Source organism: Aphelocoma coerulescens, chromosome 1A, assembly GCF_041296385.1.
Source record: "Aphelocoma coerulescens isolate FSJ_1873_10779 chromosome 1A, UR_Acoe_1.0, whole genome shotgun sequence".
NCBI lineage: Eukaryota > Metazoa > Chordata > Aves > Passeriformes > Corvidae > Aphelocoma > Aphelocoma coerulescens.
The window spans coordinates 65944915-65967223 of NC_091014.1; the positions used below are offsets into that span (position 1 = coordinate 65944915).

General features: G+C 44.8%; 1 protein-coding gene and 1 long non-coding RNA gene across 3 annotated transcripts; one reads left to right on the plus strand and one right to left on the minus strand.

Annotated features, from left to right (window-relative positions):
* Positions 1–825: 825 nt before the first annotated feature.
* YBX3 (Y-box binding protein 3) lies at positions 826–17312 on the minus strand. Its single transcript, XM_069003361.1, has 9 exons — positions 17046–17312; positions 13339–13402; positions 11599–11632; positions 6729–6818; positions 5945–6067; positions 4673–4764; positions 2915–3086; positions 1781–1881; positions 826–1366 (listed from the first exon to the last, which is right to left on the minus strand). The coding sequence occupies exons 1-8, from the start codon at positions 17260–17262 to the stop codon at positions 1816–1818; spliced, it is 858 nt and encodes a 285-aa protein (XP_068859462.1). The 5' UTR covers positions 17263–17312; the 3' UTR covers positions 826–1366; positions 1781–1815.
* An 83-nt stretch (positions 17313–17395) lies between these two features.
* Positions 17396–21811, plus strand: LOC138104280 (uncharacterized). Of its 2 annotated transcripts, none has more exons than XR_011148002.1 (2): positions 17396–17934; positions 18420–21811. It is a non-coding gene; the product is annotated as an uncharacterized lncRNA (long non-coding RNA). The 2 variants fall into 2 exon arrangements; XR_011148003.1 differs by having other exon boundaries at positions 18499–21811.
* Positions 21812–22309: the final 498 nt, after the last annotated feature.

Consider the following 22309-nt stretch of genomic DNA (forward strand, 5'->3'; position numbering starts at 1 on the left):
AACAGGGTGCGAGGGTCCTCCCTCACCTCCCCAGAAGCTGGAAGCAAAGGGCTTTTGTGTGTAATTATGCCCTGTACTCTGCTTATTTCCTGAAGAGTTAACAGGAATATTTGTTTGAGAAACAAATATACTTATCTAAGGTTTGGGAACAGCAACTGCAAGACAGGAACGTGAGAAACACTGGACTAGACAACAAAGGACAGAAGATATGCACCCATATTCAAGAGCTGGAAGTAGATTGGTAAAACCTGGGAGACAGCCAAGTTTTAGGGAGGAATTAGAAAACCACTGATGTTAGCAAGACAGCTCAGTACTTTGCTCATTAATACAAGGTGGCACAGGTACTGAGATTTTACTGGTTTGAGCTAAGAGAGTGGAGAAGCCAGTCAAACATTACTCAGAACAGTAGCTTGTATAAAGTTGTAGTTATTAAGCCCGTGTCCTTCTTGAGCAGAGGAGTCTCAAAACTTGGATTCTACTGTTTACAGAACACAAAAGCCTACCAAAACAGATGAGGATAAAACCATTCCAGGAACTCACTCCACATCCCCCAAACTCCTGCCACAAGACAGTAACAAGAAAATCCAACCATTAAACATTATTAGAGCCAGAAGAGAAGAGAGGACAGAGTAAAGTTATAGCTGTTTTGTGATTTCTTTGCAGAAGTTGTTTTGTACTGAAGTATATCCACCTAACCATGCTCACATATCATCCAGCAGGACTACACTACAGAGGCAGCTCTCTTCACATATAAATGCTGAAGGAACAAGATTAAAATAATGAATTATTTTAAAAGCAAACATGAAAAAACACACTAAACCAGAGTTTTCTTGGTAGTTGAAATCACTTTTATTTGTGAGGAACGTCACCCATGCTGCACAGTTTCAAATAGATCTTAACAAGGAAAGCGGAAGTTTGTCCTCCCCACGTCCTGCAGTGAACAGGACTGGCACAGAAAAAAAAAAAAACTCACACTTGGGAGGTTTAGCACCAGCATCCAATAAAAAAAGCATTTTATTTCAATTTTAGTTCTTTGGTTGGTTTTTTTTCCCTTTTCAGTTTGATACCAAAAGAAAAATTGAAAAAAATCAATACTAGCAAAACAGTGAAATTCTAGGGAAAAAAACCCCAAAAAACAAAAAGCCCCACAGTTGCTGTTGAAACTAGGGAGGTTGTTCTTTCTGAATCTCGCTCTCTTTCTCTCTTCATGCATCTATCTTGTAGGCGTTCCCTGGATCTCAGCTGCTGGTAAATTCTGTGTTCTTTTACATTTTGGTATTTCAAATCTTTGCTTTCGTCATCACTGTTGACAATTTATTGCTTGTGTGTTTCTTTGGTGTTACTTTTGAGTTGTATTTTAGGACACCTGTTGAAGAGCCAAATTTAAAAGAGCAATGCAGTTTAAGTTTCATTCTCTCATTAAACAGACAAGATGTCAAATGAAAAGATAGTTACAACAGGCAGGATAAGCACAACTGGCTTATCCTGCCCATAATCAGGATCTTCCTAAAATGAAATAACTCATCAGCAGATGCTATTACTATACAGATCAGAGAGCTTCCAAGAAAAAAAGAAATCAATTATAAAGCAAAACTTACTTTGTGACAAACACAGAGGCAGAGGAGAGAAAGAAGAGAAAAGCAGCATCTTGGTTTGCCTATAGAGCACTCTCAGAACTTATCACAAATACCAAGCTGGACATAAGGGGATGTGGCCAGAAGCCTAGGAGCATACATGACACTGCTTCCATTGGAAAACAGGAACTAGCCATACTCCTTACCTGAGCGATGGTAAAGGTGCCTGGGGAGCCGGACATCACTCAGCACCACTCTGCTCTGTCACTGGAGCAGGAGTTTCAGCAGGTGTTTCAGTTACCTTTGTCTGAGACACAACAAACTCTTATTATAGGAAAAGGCTGACTGCCACGCCCTTCCTCTATTCAGTGGTACAGCCAGCATAACCCAGGTTTTAAAACAAACACTAAACTTTAATGTTTTCTGGAGATTCATTCTTCTTGAATTTCCTGTAATTGAGTATTACCCAGCAGATTCTGTCAAGGAAACACCTGAAGTAGACACTGAATGAGAATCTTTCCTCAATAAAGTAGAAGCTGTGTTTGCAAAAAGTTTCCTGAAATTATCTGGTTCAAACAGTTCAGGAAAAAGACGTAGAGGATTCAAATCCATCTCTCATGCTACATACAGAATTAAGGTTTAAGGAAGTGGGAAAACACAACTGTTTCCACTTCAAAAAAAAAGCTGTCACAGTCTGACCCCCAATTAAGAACTATCCAGAAGCAATCCCTATCCCACTGCTGGTTTCTTTTAAGACACGGTGCTTATTCTCCAAGCAGACAAGGAAATGAGCACATCAGATTTGGTCATCAGACTTACCCAGTACATGAATTCACTTATTAAAAACTCACACAGGGCAGAAGGTCTTGAGCATTCACCCCTTAAAACCTCAGTCTCTGCTACATAGAGTCATAAAATTACTTGGGTTGGAAGAGGATCTTGAAGATCACCTCATTCCAACCCCCTGCCATGGGCAGGGATACCTTCCACTACCCCAGGTTGCTCAGAGCCCCATCCAACCTGGCCTTGGACACTGCCAGGGATGGGGCAGCCACAGCTTCTCTGGGCAACCTGTGCCAGGGCCTCAGCACCCTCACAGGGAACAATTTTTTTCCTCATAGCCAATCTACACCTACTCTCTTTCAATTTTAACTCATTCCCCCTTGTCCTGTCACTCCATGCCCTTGCAACAGTCTTGCCCCATCTTTCCCTTCAGGCACTGGGAGGCCACAATGAGGTCACACTGAAGCCTTCTCTTCTTCAGGCTGAACCATCCCAATTCTCCCAGCCTTTCCTCCCAGGAGAGGTGCTTGTGGCTCTGAGCAGCTTGGTGTCCCTACCTCTTTGCCCTCCTGTGCTGGAGCGCTGGCAGGGCGCGGCCGGCGTCGGTAGTTGTAGGGGCGCCGGTAGCCGCGGCGCAGCGGCTGCTGGCTCATGGCACTGGCCTCATGATGGTTCTCCTTGTTTTCAGCCTCTCCCGTCGCCGGGGCAGGGCGTGGGCGAGGGGGCCCTCTGAGGGGGCAGAAAGAGGTGTCAAGTAGGAAAGAAGCCCAAGAAAGGTTAAACTAATTTTAGCCCAGCAAAACCTTCCATAACCAAGTATCATCCTCAACAGTTTTGAGCACTGACAGACCATCCCTTTGGGGTTTGGCTGGCATATGGTTGGAAAAGAAAGACAAGGAAGGTGGGTGTCTCTTCCGTGCTGAAGCACCATCACCCTATTCTACTGTATCCTGCAACAAAGATGCAGTGAGACCTTTTGAATTGCTGGCTAGGAGAAGAAACAAGCCAGTAGTGGCCACACGGGCTGATTGTGCTAAGTTAGCCTTGGCATGGCTATATACCAGCCCAGTTCTATTCCTCATTTATGGTGCAGTTCCTGCAATCCTCCTCACTTCTACCTGCAGACCATTCCTGGATCTTTCCTCTTTGCCTCATGTTGTCCCTCTTCACCATTTAGGAAAAGCGCCTATCACAGGTGAGCTGGACTTCATTAACAGTAAGCTACCAAGTCCATGTTCTTGATGCATACAGAGCATTTCACCTCATTTCCAGTATAAACAAAGTATGTTTATAAACTGTCCAAACACAGCTGAATTCCCATTAGCTAATCCACAGCTACCTAGTCTCAAAAGCCAATTTAGCTTTTCCAAAGGAACATAACAAAAGCACGTGTCATTGGATTTAGTGCCTGTAAACAAAAGCAATACTTTGTGAACTCAAACAGAAGCATTTCTCACTGATAGGACATACCATTCCTCTCATAGGAAAAATGCATCAGAAACTCACAAGTTTCCATTAGTCATGGACAAGTTACTCAGCCTGTGATTCAGCCACATGACGTGCAAAAGACGCACTGGACTTGCTATGGTGCTACCTCTGACTCCCCAAAGCTAATGAAGACTTTCAGGAATTAAATTTATTCAGCTCAAATGCCAACGAGCAGCAAGCATCAACAGTATCCCATTTCCCACAGTCCTAGATAGAAGAGCCAAATTGAATATCAATATTTATAAACAGAAAAGCTCAAAGTAGAGGTGGAAGGCTTGTGGTTTTAGACCCAGATTCCAAAAGGATGGATCCCAAATTCAGCTTGTTGCTGCTCTTGCACTGTTATTTACCACTTTGTTTTGAACAGACATGCACATGAAAAATGAGGATTACATCATTTCTGTAGTTCATCTCTAAATTCAATGTTGGAATTTGACTTCAGCCCAGGATGTGGGTGGCTTTCTGGGCTGCAACTCCACATTTACCAGCTCACACACAGTTTTCACCCATGAGCACCCCTAGCACCATCCCAGATCAAGGATTTGGGTTGTTGCTTGTCCAGGAAAGAATGAGTGCTCAGCTGGGAGGACATGGACCCTGCAACTCACTTCAATACGCTGCTCAGTTGTGAAAAGTAATGGCATGCAAAGAATTCTTTGCCCTTTCTGGGCCATTATGATTCTGATCATACAAGCACATGAGACAAATTTCTCCTAGGAATTAAATGCTTCTCACTGTCCCTACCATTTGTGTAGGTGTTACCACACATGGAAGCCTGTATAGAACATAAAAGCATCTGTATAACTGAGCAGAGAAACTGTACAGACCTGCGATAGCGGGGACGGTAGGTAGGATTCCTGTGCACTTGCTGAAGTTGCCCTCCTTCTGTGACCCCATCCTTGATTTCTCCCTCACCTCCCTGCCACCAAAAGAAAACAAAAGTGTTATATTTGACAGGCAGTATAGTAACCATAACCCTGAATGCAAGCTCAAAAACAATATATCAGGACAGAAACCCCAGCATATTGAGTAAAAAGAAGCAGCAGATTCTCAAAAGGCTTTAATTTGGGCAAAGTTAGGATGGGATAGGACAAAACAAGAGCCAACAGTCCTGCCCCTGCTCCTCACAGACTAAGAAGCTGTTCTTCTTAGAAACAGTTCTCTCTGATGCATATTTAGTGCATTTCAATACATGACAATGCACTGTAAGGGGTAAACGTGTTATGGAGAGGCAGCTATTGATCAGGACACTTCTGAATTTGGAAAGCTAACAAAGACATCATACAAACTTGACACAGGTCACTTCACATTCTACACAAAGCCCCATTCCACAGGGAACCCCCAAGATAGAAAAACTGTATTACCTCACATCACTCTTTCTACACAGTCTTTTCAATCTTTCAGAGATGCAGTGGTTATCTTTCCCCTTTAGTTGTTAATTGATAAAGCTGCATGTTGGTTTTTTTGGGTAGTGTTTTTTGTTTGTGGTTTGTATTTCAAATGCCAGTCACCAGTAACGTCTGTTTCATAAAATGTTACATGACTTACAGTTCCCACTGTATTCTTCCCTTTAAAAGAAGGAATTTAACAAGAGATCTAGAAAAAGAAGTGCATCTTCTGCATCTGATCCAGTAGGAAGGAAAAGCTGTAGCCTCCTGACAGCCCTTGGTAGTCTACATTCAGTTTGACATGCATCCTTCCCATTCTGCACAGCCATTTTAACCACCATGACCATACTCAATTAAAAAACCCACAATCATCTGTGATGTTCTCTCATGTATAAAACTGATCAGGATAAGTAAACAGCGAAAGGAACTAGGATAGATAGTAGGAACAGGCAGCATTTGACAGCAGTCAAGGTATAATTGAGAGACTCAGAACTCAAAAAAAATTACACTTCTCAGTTTACAACAGCCTTATACTACTTATCCACTTTGCAACATCAATCTGTTCTGTTTTTGTCAAGATGCTTTGTACACCATAACTTGGAAGTTTATTAGACCTATGTTGCACAGTCAGAAGTGCCTCAGACAGTCAGATGAGAAACAGCCCTGCCTGCATTGTGTGTGGCAGCAGCAATGCAGGGAAATTGAACTCACACTCCGAGGTGGTCCCCGGCGTCGGCCAAAATAGCCCCGTCGATAGCGGCGCCGGTCTGCAGCGTAGCGGCTGCCTTCCACGGGAACTCCATCTGGGCCAGTGACATTAGCTGCTTCTGCACCCTAAAAGGACAAAAGAAAGGCAGCCAGGGGGTGTAAGAAAAGAACAACCATCTACAGGGAGAAGCTGAAACAGAGAAGAGGCTTTTTTGCTTATGTTCTAAGCTACAGTGATTCCTTTCTCCCACATAGTGCAAAAGCATGTTTGTTATTCCCAACCCCTTAACCAAGAGGTATCATCATGAGTTAAGATACTGAAATCCTATACAACAGGCTGAGTTCAGAGGAGGAAGCAAGAAGTAACTGATTACAGAGACAAAAAAAACCCCTAAAACCTCATAACCCTCAAAAATGTTCAAGAAAGAAGCATAAGGAAATTGAAAGCTCTTACAGTTATTAAGCTACCACAGTCCAAGACAAATTCTTCTGGGCCATATATGCCTCAGTTAGTAATTAATGGGCAGGCTGTAGGTTTCAAATGTTCTACCATGTAACAACTGCAGATTCTAGACACACTAGGATGCAGTTTACTCATAGAGTTTTGATACATATCTAGAAATATGCCTTAATGAAGCCTTTAAAAAACAGATCTCCCCCAGAAAAGCCGTATGAATGCCATCTACCCAGGGATAAACACATCAGATGGAGACACTAGAGACACAGCTAGGGTTCTGTGTGATGTTAACTCTGTTGGACCACACCCTGAGGCTCCATTATCTCTCACCTTCTCTCCCTCGACCACATCAAATTCTACAGTCTCTCCATCGCCAACACTGCGCAGGTACTTCCGTGGATTGTTTTTCTTTATGGCCGTCTTGAAAGGAAGAAGATACATAAAAATGTATTATTTTATGTTACTTATCTTACACATTCATAGCCCCACAGATGAGGGAAGGGCAGTATTTTTCTGCTACAATTCCAACTCTACACATGAGAGCAGTCACCACACCAAGATATTTCAAATACATAAACGTCTCTTATTTCACAGGCCCACCAATACTCAGTTCAAGGTTTCCTCTTTTCTCCCTATTTATGAGTTTATAAATCAGCAGCTGCCCCAGGATCTGCTCTGTCCAGCATACTGAATATGGAAATTATTACAAATCTCTGCATGAATAGAGTTCATACTGAGTGTTTGATCTCCTCCAAGCTGTACCAAGGCAGCTCTAGCAGCAAGTGTGAGCCCTGCCTTCAGTCATTAGGAGACCTGTAGACCACCTAGAGAGAACTCAAGATCCAGAGCATTTTTGTAGAAGCATTAATTATATGGTATCATGGCAAGTCGTGGTAACTAGGAAAGAATTACTCTAACTCTGGTGTAACATGAATTAGCATTTTATCTAAGCATCATAAAGGAGACCCCAGTATAACTCAGGTTATATGTTCCTACTATATAACACAGGAAGAATACCAGAACAGACAAATGCAATTTTAGCCATCTCCTGGACAGAAGCCACAAAGCACCACAATAATAGCTATAAATAATACTATTATTGTTATATAAAAATAACAACATGGGTTTGGATCAAAGCCAGTTGTACACCTCCTCAGACTCACAGGAACACTCAAACCTCCGGGAGCGATTTTCAGTCTGTCAACTACAGATACCTTGTACTCTGTGGAGTATTTCTAGGATTCCACAACACGCTGTTACCAAGACAAGCCTACAATCTGTTCATTAGGCAAAGCTTCATGAACTGGAAGATGTCAGGGAGAAAAGACCAAGACATGCATTGTACAAGCTAATCCAGTAGCTATTTTCTTACTGAAAGATTATTAGCTTGCATTAGATTATTAAATACCAATTCACGTTAAGTTTCCTGGTCTGGGAACCTTTAGTTAGCAGGAAGAAGGGAGGTGCAGAGCCAGCAGAGAGAAACACACATGGAAACACAGGGCATAAATCCGGCTTAAGAAATGGGATGTAGGGCAGAAACAGAAGAGCCAGTTGCCCTGTCTGCAGTTCAAGAAAAACTGCAGAATGACCATCAACGGAGCTGTTACCTTCACATACCAACAACATTCAGCCAACAACAGCCCAAAAATATTTCCACCTGAAAGAAAAATTTATTTAGTTTAAAGCTCATCTTGACTAGTCCAGGAAACCTGTTTTCCTTGCTACTGAATACAGTCTCCTTTGTGTTTCAGGTGACAGACCAGCATGTCATTCTAGCCATACCTTTCCCTGTATCCTGTAGCATCCCTGAACAGCCTAAGGAAAGATGCAAGAGTGTACATACTATTATTAGCAAAGCAAAAACATCCCAAGAGGTTTATTTTTTTTTAAATACAGAAACAGAATGAGCTGTTCAAGTCAATTCCTTTGGGAATTACTTTAGCAAGCAGAGACTCCACAATTAGCTCAGATAACTTTGTTTGCTTTCTGCTGACCTTTTAGTGTAACTGTCCCATTTCTAAAAATCAGAAAGAGGTGTTTGCTTTTCCATAAATGTTATATGCTAGTACTAAAACACTTAATCTGCAGCAAAGTAAATGATTTAGTACTATTTGTACTGAAACAACTGACTAAAACTTGTAGAAGACTTGTGCTTTGCATATGACAGATGTCAATAAGCCGTATTTCAAACTCCTTCCCCTTCCTTGTAAGCACAGAAGAAGAAAGGACTAATAAATTTCTTTTCAGCAGAGAGTTTACTTAAGATTGATGCAGCTCCTCAGATATCCTTCAAATAGCATCATGGAAGATAAAAGCAACAGTATTCCACATGTTCTGTTCCCAGCTTTATGGCCAGAAACTTCAAGATTCCAGATCTGCAATTGCCAACAGGAGATCGAGGCTGCAGTAGGCTGGAGCTTGTTTTATAAAGGCAAGCCGGACAATTTCATGTAAATCCTAGAAATCCAAGCAGAAAATATACAGCTTCACTACTTCAGCTGCAGATAAACACTGCTGAAATAAGCCTCTAACAAGCCTAAGCTCTAAGCTTGATGAAAATACTTTTACCCTGTGTATCCAGAGGGGAGAGAGCACTATTCTCCCTGTTACTGTTTACCAGCATCCTGCAGGCTCCAGCTTCTCTAACTCAGAAGACAGATGTTTCATATTAACAGACAACACTCAACAACAAAGCCTTTCCTTTCCCATTGGGACACTGATGAACACGCAACTACAAGAGCCTTCAGAGCTAGCTCAGGTTCTTGTTTGAAAGAGTTCTTTCCAAATGCTCATACCATCACATCATCAGCACATCCAGCATTGTCCCAGAAATAGCCAGAATTTGTTACTCCAATTACTGGTGCAGGTACTCCAGGCTGTGCACAATCAACTCATGCCAGTGAAGTCAAGAGAAAGAGAGATTAACAACTCCTCACTGCTCGTTGATTTAAACTCTAATTAAATGGAACTTCCCTGGCTGCTGACACTTTTCCTGGTGTTAAATTGCAAGACACACTGCAGCCCACGAGGCAGATGGATCCCTGTTGCTCACAGCACCTGTAGCTGACTGACACAGTGCCCTGGACAGCACCTTGCACCAACCAACCAGGCAAGGTGAAGAACTGCCCTTCCCAAAAACACTGCCTGGGGCCCCTGCAAGACAAAGGGTTAACTCAAAGCAAGCCATGCATGCCCTAAAAAGAAAAGCATTTTAATCTGTACTAGTTATAAATAGCATCCAATAGCCAGACACCAAGCACTAACCCCCATTCCAATCATGAGATCGCCCATTCCCTCCCCGTGCGGATGCACGCAGGGGAGGCAGGGAAGAAGCTCTATCTATTCAACTAGGTCAGCCTTATTCTGAAGGGATTAGGAGTGTAATCCAGCTCCTCCCAGGCACGAGGGAGGGGCAGAGCAGGCACTATCAGTGCAGAGGGAGCTTGAAGCAGGATGTTTGCTCACAGCATGGATTTGCCTCCCTTGTGGACAGCCCCATCAGGAGCTCTGGCCAGAACATCCCAGGCTCTGGGAGCGAGCACATCCATGTACAGGATGAGGAACATCCGACTGCAGCCAAGCCAGAGCAGCACTAGAAGCATCTACTCTGCCATGCTCAGCCTGCCAAGAGGGTTAATCCGATGCAGGCCTGCACATGATGTGGTATTTCTGAAATAAAGCCAATTTTCTCACCCCAAAAGGACTTCAGCCACAGGAGATGGGAAGTGCCCACCTCCATCCCCTCCACACCCACCCACCAGTTTACACTTAGGGGAATAATCTTCTCTACAGGTAAAGGAGACAAAACAGCACAGATAACACTAGCTTTCTGTTTGGGTCTCAGCTGGCAGCCTTCCCAAGCAGAACAACACTGATCCATATTATCTGTCATCAGAACAACAGCCATTTTCCAGGACATTGTCTCACAAGTATCAAGGAAACCGCATTTGTCTTTAAGGCAGTGCTGCCTATCCAGAACACATTTCTCTTCCAGAACTCTTCCCACCCTCCTCTGGACACAATCCCATCAGACCACAGATGTGTCAGCATGCCCACAGCACAGGCTGCTAAGGAAAGAAAATGGCCATCAAAACTTGGTATATGCATTGACAGCTCTTGCTCTCAAGTCCACCAGCTGAACCAGGAATGTGTACTGTGCACACTTACCAACATCATCTTCACTCATAACAGGCACTAGACTTATCCCCTCCCAGCTTCAGATAACAGGTGTACACCCTATGACCCAGAGAAACAGTTACCACTATTTAGTTATCAAGACACAGGAACTAAACTAACTATCCGTGTTGATTCATCAGCTAAGGATACGTGTACATATCCCAATCCTCTGTGACCAGCTCTGGGAACAAACTTCCTGGTTACATTTGATTGAAATAGTGTCACTTATGCCACAGAGAAAGTGCATGATTTCAAAGATCACATGAGCCTGCAGACATTTTATACGGGACAAACTCTAGGGGCAAGATTGCAGTTTCTGGTGAATGATGCAAAACCAGATCTAAGCCAACTAATCAGTTGACATCAGCATGGAGACAGCAGCCTCTGTCTTGCCATTATTTGCCTGCAACCTGAGAGTCACAGTATAAACTTAGAACAGCCTCCTGACAGCCCAAGGAAAGCTAACCAATAACAAGCCGCTGGGCAAGCTCTCTCTGCTTGGGCACACTTGGCACACAGCCTTCCTTCTCTTCTTCCTAAGAGCAGCTGCCTCGTGCAGAAACAGCTGATGGCAACCCAGGCTGGTCAAGAGCCAGACTAGATCACTTTCTCTCCAATACCAGGGAGGGCAGACAGAACAGACCAAAGAGGGTAGGAAGAAACAAAAGACACAAGGAGCATGAGGAAATAGGGGAAGGACAGACACCAAGTAGAAAGATATTCAGACCAGTCACCTCACCAAGGGGAGACAACCAAACAAAAACCACACCAAAAAACACCTTTAGTGTTCAAACTGGAGCAGACAAAAAAGGGTTAAGAAGGGTTAAAATACCTAGCCCTTCACAGAGAAGGAAAACAACCTAATATTTCTCCCTGAAAATTTCAACATACACATCCACTCAAGTTATCTGCAGAAAATATTCTAAGGAGAAGCCAGAACAAGGTTGGGTAGCTGTTGCAGGAAGCTGCATTAGAAACCTATCACAGTGCACATCTCTAAGCACAATTACTGCTGTCTTACCTGGTGAACAAACACATCTTCTTTTGTATCATTTCTGTGAAAAGAAAGTGAGAAGTTGTAAGAGTTTAGACTAAGACTTAACTAGAAATTCCTCGCTTTTCAAGTGAAACCCTCCTTCTCTCAGCCTGTAGCACATGCCCTGCATTCCATACATTCTGTCTAAGACTATGCTACCAAAACCCTGCTCTGAACTTCTGTGGTCATTTGCTTGACGACAGAAAGAACTCCTGGGTCTTCAAAAGCGTGAGAGGACGGGGGGGGGGAGGTTCTCCATAATCTTCTGGCAAACATTCAGTGTTTTCTTTTTATGCAGGGCAGAGTTGATGACTGGACTTCTTGTTTTTCACTACTCTAACTCCCCAAAAACACTTCCAGAGGGACTGCAACCTGAGCTGTTACCCCAGAGGTCAAACAAGACTGGCCACAGCTGTTAACAGATCTCCTTTCAGTGAAACTCAAGGCAACCAGGCACAAGAGGTGTTAGGAGAGTCCACAGGAGGAGAACCCAGACATGAACGTGAGGTTTTCTGGATTAGGCCAGACAGCTCAGGCTTCCACATGCAAAACACAAAGATAAGTCTGAGACCTTGAATCTGTGTTCCCACACAATAAGAAAGAGCCTAAGCCCTGCCATCTGTTCACTCAATTCCTTCTCTCCAAACAGAACAGGTGGATCAAAGAATTTGTGAAGATAATGCATAATCCCAAACTTGTTGTCCTGGATTGAAGCAACAGTAGATGTCATGTTAGGAAGAACACTAAGTTATTACACCATAACCAGCAGAAGACTCTTACATCAACTGCTATTACAGACTTTAAGAGAACTTCCTAATTAAAATTTTTCTTCCAATCTTGTGGAACCCTGGATAATAATCTCCAGAGACTGAGATTAATACCACAACTGGCTTCAGATCCGTGAACATGGGGTCTTCTACCCCCTTCTGCACTGTCCAACTTACCCAAATCTACCTGATGTGTAACAGCTCAAGGACTTGTAGAGTGAAATAACTTGCCAGGTATGATTTTTGGAAGACAAGTGTTCAGCAAGCAGGAGTTTCATTCCTCAAAAAAGCACGTAAGACATTTAAGCCCCTCGACCCCAAAGATATTTCAGCCTTAAAACCCAGAGCTTCCTCCAGTAAATTGGAAGCATGGGTCTTCTTGCACATAAGGTTGCAGTATGATCAGTCTCACATACAGCTGTTTGGACTCTAAATGCTGTTCAGAGGTTTGTTTGTGCCCAGAGAAGAAGGAAAAAACCAAAAGATTCAAAGAGAGAATTTCTATGAAACACAGGCCTGGCATATTTTCAGTGAGACAGTATCAGAGAATCTCAGTGAGTATCCACAGGAGGTATTCTGACCAACCAATTAACACAAAGTTTACCTGAAAGTATTTCCCCTCATCCTCCTACCTTTCTCAGGCCTTCAAAAAAAGCCAGGCAGTCACTAAAGAACATGCAGGTTATTAAGAGTGTAGTGAAGTAAACATGAGAAACAGGTAACAGACCAAATTTGTACTGAGTTTGACCCTTTCTGTTTTCTCCCCGTACACACAACCTCTGATTGGGGGCTGAGGTGTTTAAGAAAGAGTTTGCTGAGTGCCTGGCCTAAGCTGACTATCAACTGCATGAACTTGTAGTCAGGTCCTCAGACCTCTGTTACAATTAGTAATACGTGGCCTATCGTGTACCACGAGTCTTAGTACAGCATAAATACAACTATCAGAATTTAAACATACCTGTTGATAAAGCCATATCCATTTCTGACATTGAACCACTTGACTGTACCAAGAACTTTGGTGGCTGGAAAGAAAGTTAAAGAAGTTAATCTAAAACATAAGAAAGCACAGTAACATTATAAAAATACTTCTGTAATTGCATATGAAGTTGTAACCAGACTTACTCTGTTCCCTTAACACTCAAAGTATGCCTTCACCTCCCAGTTCAGTTTATTCTAATGCAGTAACAAGAAAACAGTGCTTTAACACAGTTTTTTAGCCACAAGTTTACCACACAACACAAAGCCTAGCTCTATTTTCAGAGCTGACCATCCAACCCTTTTTTTATTTCTTATCCCAGAAATGGGCAGCAAACCTGAAAATCCCACTGCCATTCTTCAGTTCTCTTTAGGTTAGTAGCTAGACATGAAACACAGCTGAAGGAAGCTGTTTAAAGTTGCTCTCTTTCACTTAAACTTCTTCCTTGGAAGAAGTTCTTCTTTCTTCCTTATTTCTTCCTTGGAAACCAGAAATGCCCAAAGAAGCTGTAGCAAGTACTGTGCAACCCTCTCAAGTGGAAAGGCAGCACATCCTTACTCTGGAAAAGCTCTTTCTTGCATTGTCAGCATCGTGCTAACCAAGTAAGACCCCATAAGACATTTTACTTTTTAGTACACCTGCTGCTAAGAATCTGTGATTGCTTAGTTACAAAGTGACCAACTTCATGTTCCATGGCTTTCAGGATCAAGGCAAGCTCCTGTCTCAACAGTAAAACAGCATCTACTTAAAAGCCACACTGCAGTGTCTTATAGGATCTGGCAAAACCTGTTTCTCCAACTTACAGGAATGTGTAGAAGGAACTCGACACTGATGGAGGCAGTTCCACCCCTCCTTACCTCACAGCAACTGGGTGGACACCACAAACTTGTACTTTTCAAACCTCTAGTAAAAGAGTTTTAGCCTCTGTAATTTAAGAGCTGTTACTCGTTACCACAGCTTGATCACAACTACCTAAACAACCTGTGCAGTACTTACTTGAAAAGGGTTCAGCCACCTACAGATGACTGCTTGCTAAAAACCTCACATACATGTTTTGGGGGTGGCAGGAACTCAAGAGGCAATTAAAAGGAAAGCAGACTAGAGAATCTCCAGTTTACAAGTCCAAGCCACTCTGCTAGAGGCAAGAGCACACTGTAAATTGTTACCTTCATCTACTCTACACCTGTGTTCTTTCCTAAATACTCACAAGGAGATGACAGAGCCAGCCAGACCTTTAGTCTCATGTAGTCTTGCCATTCTCATACACCCCTCAAGTAAGAACGTCTGGCAACAGCAGTGCATTGTAGCATTGCTGCTGCTACTTTCAGTAACAGGCCACTTCTCATTGCCCTTTTAGAAGTGAAGTTTTTGGTCTCCTTTAATACACTTTTTTGTAGGAAATGTTCTTATTTAGAAGCATGAAGTCTTAACATGACTGAAACATTACCTAGAAAAAAGGACTCTGCCTAGTACAACATACATTCCCAAGAATTCTTGTTTACAGGAACAGAAAAACATTGTTTCAGGGCCCAACAGTGATTCAGTAAACAGTGTTCAGCACCAGTATTTATAGCTGTGCTTTTAGGTTTAGTTTCACAGGGACATCACCACATACAGACACTTCCTGCTACCACAAAGGCATTGGCTACAAGAGCTCCCTGCACTCACGCAAGTCAACAGGAGGGGTTCAGGGGGAGCACAGAAACAGTGCCAACAGTAACTGCACGTTTCAGCCTGCTTTGAGAAACCATGCCAATACCACTACTTCCCTCAACATCATCCTTTCCCTCCCTTGCAAAATAGCTTTGGAATCTGTCGGCCTACTTGAACCACGTTAAGGAAGAAGCCTAGGAAGCATGACAAACACTCTCAGAGGGGTCAAGAGGCTGGGGAAGGAGAGGTAGTAAAAACTTACTCTGTGGCCAGCTGGCTGCTGCTAAGTGGATGAGTATGCACAGAGCTTAAAAACAACATTGTTCCAGGGGGGAAACTCCAATACATTCCCCCTAAGACAGTGTGCTAGAGAAATACTATTTCCTGCAGACATTTAGTGTCTCCCCTAAGTATCACTGTGGGCCAAAAGACCCTCAGACAACAGCATGACATGGAACATCCATGGCACAGTCACTGGCAAGCCTGAGCAGGGAAGTCTGGCAAGGAGTGGGACAAGCGCAGAGGAAAACACAATAACCAGTTACACTGGTGAGTCACAGCAGGCACTTGATGTGCTGAGTACATCCCACCAGCAAGTGGAAGCCCACATACTTCTACAAGATGCTGTACTCTGATGCTATCAGAGGAAACAATCATCAGCCACTCCTACCCATGACAAAATAGCCTTTTAACAAGGAGAGCCAAAGCTTCCTGTGACCAGGAGAAAAGAGAAAGTTGAGTAACCTTTACCCATATTCCTAGAAGTCAGACATTTGGATGGCCTGAGCAAGCATAAGACAGTGCTTCTAACGGGATCTTTGTAAAAGAAGGCTTAAGTGAACATAATTACACAGGTGACCATTAACAGGGACATGTGAGGTGGACTTTAACCTAAATCCGTCTTCAATTAGCATTTACAATGATCATTTTCGTCATCATTCCTAATAAAAAGCTGGCCTAGCAATAAGGCCATTGTGCAAAACCATCACCATGGTGGTTTTTGTTTTCCTGCTAGTTCAAGAACAGCACTTCTACCTTCACTCCCCCCACCCCTTCTCTCTAAGCAATAGAAATAGGTGAACAAGGTAAAAACATTACCAGGAACGAAACAAGCCACATTAAGGCAAGAAGCAGCCAGATATATCAGCAGGTATGAATGTGCCGATTCCTGTGTACTATTTACTGACAAATGAGGTAAGGGGGGGGAAAGAATCACAAAGCTGTGCCTCCAGTCTCTGTTTTGCTAGAATTCTTCCTAACTCAACTCCAGAGAAATCCTTCACCTAATTCTCTGTTGCAGTAAGATCTCAGTCTTACCCTTTAGAAGAGAAGGTCCTGTTTATCCCTTAGGGAAGTTTGGGACTCTACACTATAAGTCAGCTTCAACTCTGCCTTTACCAAACACTGGAAGCTACACACTTATAAACAGTAGACCCTATCGGCAGTAGCCTGCAGATTGAAGTCCTGTCCTTTTCAACAGGTTGATCCCATTTAATTACAAGGAAGAAGAGCCACACTTGCTATGCACCGGGCTTGAGCATAGAAATGGCAACATAGCATTTTGTTTACCTTTTTACTGATAGTAAATAGAAACTAAACCCCGCCCCCCCAAAAAACCTCAAAACAAGCAAGCCCCGCTAAACCTGGAAGCATTACTCAAGCAGTATTCTTTACCGACAGAAAACTTGTGCCGGGACCTTAATATTAAAGGGAGGCACAGAGGGTCTGGCAGCAGCCCTTCCCAGGGGAGATGCCGCCGGCAGGTGCCGGGAAGAGGCCGAGCCCGGCTGTGCCGCACTCGCTGTCCCGCACGCTCCGGGCCGATGAGGCACACCCGGGCTCCCGCCCAGCTCCCGAGCGCGTCACGGCCGGCGCCGCGCGGCTCCCCCGGCCCGCGAGGGAGGAGGCGGCGGCCCGGCCTGACTCACCGCGGGGGGGGCGAGCGCGCCGGCCCGGGCTGCGGGCGGCGGCCGCGGGCGGACCCCCTGCCCCGCTGCAGGTGCGCCGCCAAGTTGGGAGCGGGAACCGGGACTCACCCAGCACTTTCTTCTCCGGCTCGGCCGCCGCGGTTGTGGGGGCGGCAGCGGCGCCGGGGGCCGCCTCAGCAACAGCCGCACCCGGCGCGGCGGCGCTGGCGGGGCTCTTGGGAGCGGCGTCCGGAGCGGCGGGCGCGGGCGGCGCGGCGGCCGCGGCCGGGCCGGGCGGCGCGGCGGGCGCGGGGCTGGCGGCGCTGGTCTCCGGCGCCTCGCTCATGGTGCCGGGCAGAGGTGTTGAGGGCTCGGCCGCGCTCGGTCTTACTGCCCCCAAAATGGCCCCGCCGAAGTTTTAACACAGTCAGCGGGGGCCGGCGCGGCACGCGCGCCGCCTCATTAGCATTTAAAGGGACCGCGCCGGCAGCCAGAGGGCGGTGCTGGGGGTGCGTCCCGTCGGCGCGCGTGGGGCGGCACGGCACGGCACGGCACGGCACGGCACGGCACGGCACGGCACGGCGAGAGGGAGACCGACAGTCTGCAACTCCTCGTACGCGATCTACAACTTCTTCGTGAGGGGAGGCGGAGGGCCGGGCACCGATCTCCGCTCTCTGATGACCAGGGACAGGGCCCGAGGAAAGCGGTGTCAGGGAGGTTTGGGTTGGATATTAGGAAAAGGTCCTTCCCCCTGAGCGTGCTGGGGCACTGAACAGGCTCCCCAGGGAATGGTCAGACCCCCAAGGCTACTGGACAACGCCTTCAGGAACAGGTGTGGGATTGTTGGGAACTGTCCTGCGCAGGGCCGGGAATTGGACTCGATGATCCTTGTGGGTCCCTTCCAGCTTAGGGCACCTTCCGTGATTCGGGGACATGGAGTAGCGCGGCGTGGGTGAGCGCTCTCCGGCCGCTGTCGGTGCCTGTCCGTGCGGACACGCGGGGCCGCGAGTGCCCACAGGTGTGTCCGTGTCTCGGGCTGTGCGCGGCCCCGCTCGGGCGCTGCAGGGAGGTTGCGCGGGGGCGGGCGGGTCCCTCTGGGGTTTGGGGTGCGGGCGTTCCGCGGGAGGCGGGAGCGCGGTGCTGAGGGGCTGTGGGGTGGCGGGGGTGCGGGGTGCTGCTGAGGGGCTGTGGGGTGGCGGGGGATGCGGGGTGCTGCTGAGGGGCTGTGGGGTGCTGCTGAGGGGCTGTGGGGTGCGCGCATTGGTGCGGTCGCTCCTATTTCTTGCCACTTTCCTCAGGTCGGCACTTTCATTCCCGTGGTGTCCTACAGTTCGCACCCCCATGGTGTTTAGTTTTCACCCCTGCTGTCGCATTTCCCTGCCGCTGCCCCTACAGCTCTGTTGGCTTCTTGCCTGTGTCTTCTTCCTTTTCCCTGTCCTTCTCACAGTTTTTGTACAGCCTCTCCGAGGGTCGTTTAGGCGATGTTTCTACTCTCTTTTGCAGTTTGCACACACCAGCACCCCATCCTTATTTCACATTCTCCCTACCTCACTTTCTGCTTGTGTCCATCATTTTCTACCAGATGGATGCCTGAGTTGAAGCCTCAGGAACATGATCTTCAGCACTCTCCACAGGCAAGAAAAAAAAAATGTGTTTCTACACTCACAAAGTTTTGCCTTACTTCTCTGTGTACCTGAACACTCAAGGGCATGGTCCTGGTTGTTTTTTCCTTTATCCGCCCTCCTGATCTCCACTTCTCAACAATTCCTTGATAGTTCTACAGCTGAAGTGAAGGCCTTTGGAGAGCAACCCTTGCTGAACATCCCTCAGACAGCAATGCCAGCATCAGCTCCAAAGCAGTCTCCGATGAAGCAGTCACTGGGAAGACCTTAAACTGCACAAGTTTGAAGCTACTGAAACTGAAACCCTTCAGGAACCTTAAACCTGGATTTGAGAGTTGACAGAGCAAAAAGGAAAAAATGCTACAATGCTGTAACACAGACCCTCCCACAAATGCAAATAGAAACTTGGCTACTGTGAAGACTGATGATGGACAGGAGAGCTGTTTTGAAATTCAACCTCCTTTCAGCACATTCAGAGGTATTTCCACCCAGACAGGCTTCACTACTCCCAATGCAATTACTTAAACCATTTGCAATGTACCAGGTGGAAATTGCTGCTACTGCAGTTCTCACTGCATCCCACTGTACACATAAGAAACAAAAACTATTTTTTTATCCCATAGCTTTTAATCCTCAACTCTGTTTATTACCTTACTCTAAGAATAAGTCACTCTGTTTCCTTTTTCATTTTTCAGGGTACATATCAATTTCTAAAAGGATGCTTATTGGAATTAATTTTGAGAGGAAGGCTTATTATGTTATGCCAAATGTATAATCAAGACACTGATGTGCACTTGATACATCAAATTTATTTTCAGTGAAGTTGTTAGTTAAGTTTTTCTTCCTCAAGTTAATTTTAGAGTTTATTCAAAAACCAACCCATTCAACAAAAAAAACCTACAGTATACAAGCTGCAAAATGTACTGTGATAGAAAATTGGCATTGTTCTCCCCTGGGTTTTTTCTTTTATTTTAATATGAAAAAGTAAGAATTATAGAGTAATCTCATGTTTCCTTTTCTTGCTGACAAATTATAATACATTTCCTCTGCTTCAGTATTCAAAGTTGTTTCAATAATTATATTGGAAGAAATCAATCCACCAACTCAGGTAATAAAGACCTTAACTGTTGCATGGGGAAAGTAATTTCTGCCTCTCTACATTCTTTGAATACTTCCCATCAACTTGTTGTAAATTACTATTTTATAGAATTTAGAACAATACAGAATCACAGATTGGTTGAGATTGGCAGGGATCTGTGGAGGTGATCTTGTCCAATCTCCAAGGATGGAGACTCCACAGCCTTTCTCTTTTTACTGTGGGTCAGCCTCACTGTAAAAAAGAAATTTCCCAAACAATTCCAATTTGTGGCCACTGCCTCTGCTCCTCTCCCTGGACAGCACAGAAAAAAATCCTGGCTCTGTCCTCTTTGCACTCTCCCTTCAGGAGATTCCCCTGAGCCTTCTCAGCAGTCCTGAGAGAGATGCCAGGGGCAAATCCCTGCTGGCTGCTCCTACCCACCTGCTTGTCCTTCGTGTGGCTGGAAATCCTGGATTACCTTTCCCATGGATCTAGGTGAGGCTGACTGGCTGAGTGTATCAAGAGTTGCCTTGCAGTGACATCTCCCAGCTCCCTCGGCATTTATGGATACATCCCATCAAAGCCCATGGACTCATATGTGCCCAATTTGCCTGAGTATTCCTTGACCAGATCCTCTTCCACCAAGGCTGCATCTCCTGTGTTACAGCCTTTCTCTCTGCTCTCAGGGACCTGGGATTCCTGAAAGCTGGTCTTCCTTGTAAAGGCTGAGGGAAAGGTGGCTCCAGTATCTCAGTCTTTTCCATGTCCTGTGTCACCAAGTCCCCTGTCCCATTTGGTAGTGGGCTCCCAGCTTCCCTGACGTTCCTTTTGCCATTTACGTACAGAAGTGCTCCTTTTTGCCTTTGACACCCTTCACCAGACTTATTTCTTTTGGTTTTCCTAACATAATCCCTGAGTACCTGGACAGTGTCTTTGTGTTTCCCCCAAATGACACATCCCTGCTTCCACCCTTCCTCTGCTTCCTTTTCAAGTTTGAGTGAGCTTTCCTTTTTGTGGTCCAGGAGCCCCTAATTTATCCACGGATCCCCTAGTTTATCCACTCATTTTTGCCTCACTACTTGCTTGTCAGGATGCAAAACTCAAGCTTGAAGGAGGTGATAGCTGAATATTAGCCAGCTTTCTTGAGCCATCTTCCCCTCAGAGCCTTATCCCATGGGACTGTTCTAAGAAAATCCTTGAAGAGACCAAAGTGCAGTCTCTCTTCAGGGTGGTGAGCTCGCATTTTGTCCCTCTCCCTGCTCTTGGGGTCTCCACCATCTCATGGTCACTGCAGCAAAGGCCCAGGGAGCCCTTCCTTGTCCAGCAGGGTGGAGTCCAGGGGAGCCTCAGTTCTCACTGGCTTCTCTCTCACTTGGATCAGGAATTTGTCATTGGTGACCTCCAGGACTAAAAAAGGAAAAATTAAGAAATTCTAGGAATTAAGTTACTTGTAAAGCTGGAAGCTCAGACCCCTTAAGTTTAGGGATAATAACATATTCCTTTAGATAATCACAAACTCCTTCTCTCACAGGATGCTGCCTTTTTTTTTCAGCAAATGAGCTGGTTTTCAATAGTCCCTTTCATCCTCCTCACTTGATGTGCAATTATTCAACATATTACATAGCCCTCAGACTGGATGCAGAATTGTTCATTCCCTTCTTTCTGCAGGATCCTCTGGGGCTTTTACCATTATGTACCCTCAGATCACAAGCACTGAGAAATGAATATATTTTATCCATCATGCAACAGCTGGGATTATCATCTCCATTCTGGAGGCAAAAAGGGATTAATGCTACTGTTTTCTTGTATCTGCTGATTGTGGGTAGCTGCCTTGAACATACATGAGTTTCTTTTCCAGGGAACTTGCTGTTTTTACAAACAGAGGTGGGACATGAGTCCTGCAGGGCTGTCTTTTACAATCCTTAGCCTCTGGAGTTCTGCTATGACCTGAAAATCTGTGCTTTCCTCCAGCTTTCTCCACGCTGGCTGCAGAAAAGATCTTGAAATGCACTGTTTGAGGCTTAAATACCAAAAGACTGATCAGAAAAGCTGAAATTCATCATTGCTCTAAAAATTTCATCATTTAAACCAACCTCAGTGAATTTGGAGTGCTGGGAACTGCCAAAAGTATCCCATAAGATTTTCGGATCCCATAGGTAGAGTCTATTTGATGATTTATGGATATGAATAACTTTTTCTATTTATAAGGTGTCTCTTCAGGGGCCTCAGGCTCTAGTGAGAAATCTGAGGGGAAAACCAGGATTCCTGAAGGTTTTACATGGTAGGTGTTATGCAAGGTGCCTGCATTCCCCTGTCTGGAGCAGGGCACACTGATCCCATAAGGTAATTCAAAGACAGATTGAACTACCAGATTTTGTAATTACAAAATGCAGTGTTCATCAACACATAAACATTTTGCAGATACAAATAAATTTCTGTAATTGTATTTCTTGGGAAAAAAAAAAAAGAGATAACACCTTTCAATAAAGAAGAAAGGTTCTGTTTCAACTATTGCAAAAGCTAACATTTCAACACAGCATTTCCAAATAATTTCATGTACTGAGATTATTTCACCTATAAAAATAATATAAAAATAGTATAAATAATATAAAAATAATGCTGGATTTTTTTTTCTTTACAATAAACAGTTTTCTTCTATGGATGTATTGTACAAAACATTCATTTTTCTTACA

Excerpts from the sequence above, each read along its gene's own strand:
- YBX3 (XM_069003361.1), bottom strand. The coding sequence starts at position 17,262 with ATGAGCGAGGCGCCGGAGACCAGCGCCGCCAGCCCCGCGCCCGCCGCG. Across the intron at positions 13,403-17,045 it reads GCCGGAGAAGAAAGTGCTGG|CCACCAAAGTTCTTGGTACA; the intron begins GTGAGTCCCGGT and ends CTTTCTTTCCAG. Across the intron at positions 6,819-11,598 it reads AAGATGTGTTTGTTCACCAG|ACGGCCATAAAGAAAAACAA; the intron begins GTAAGACAGCAG and ends CTTCCTTTCAAG.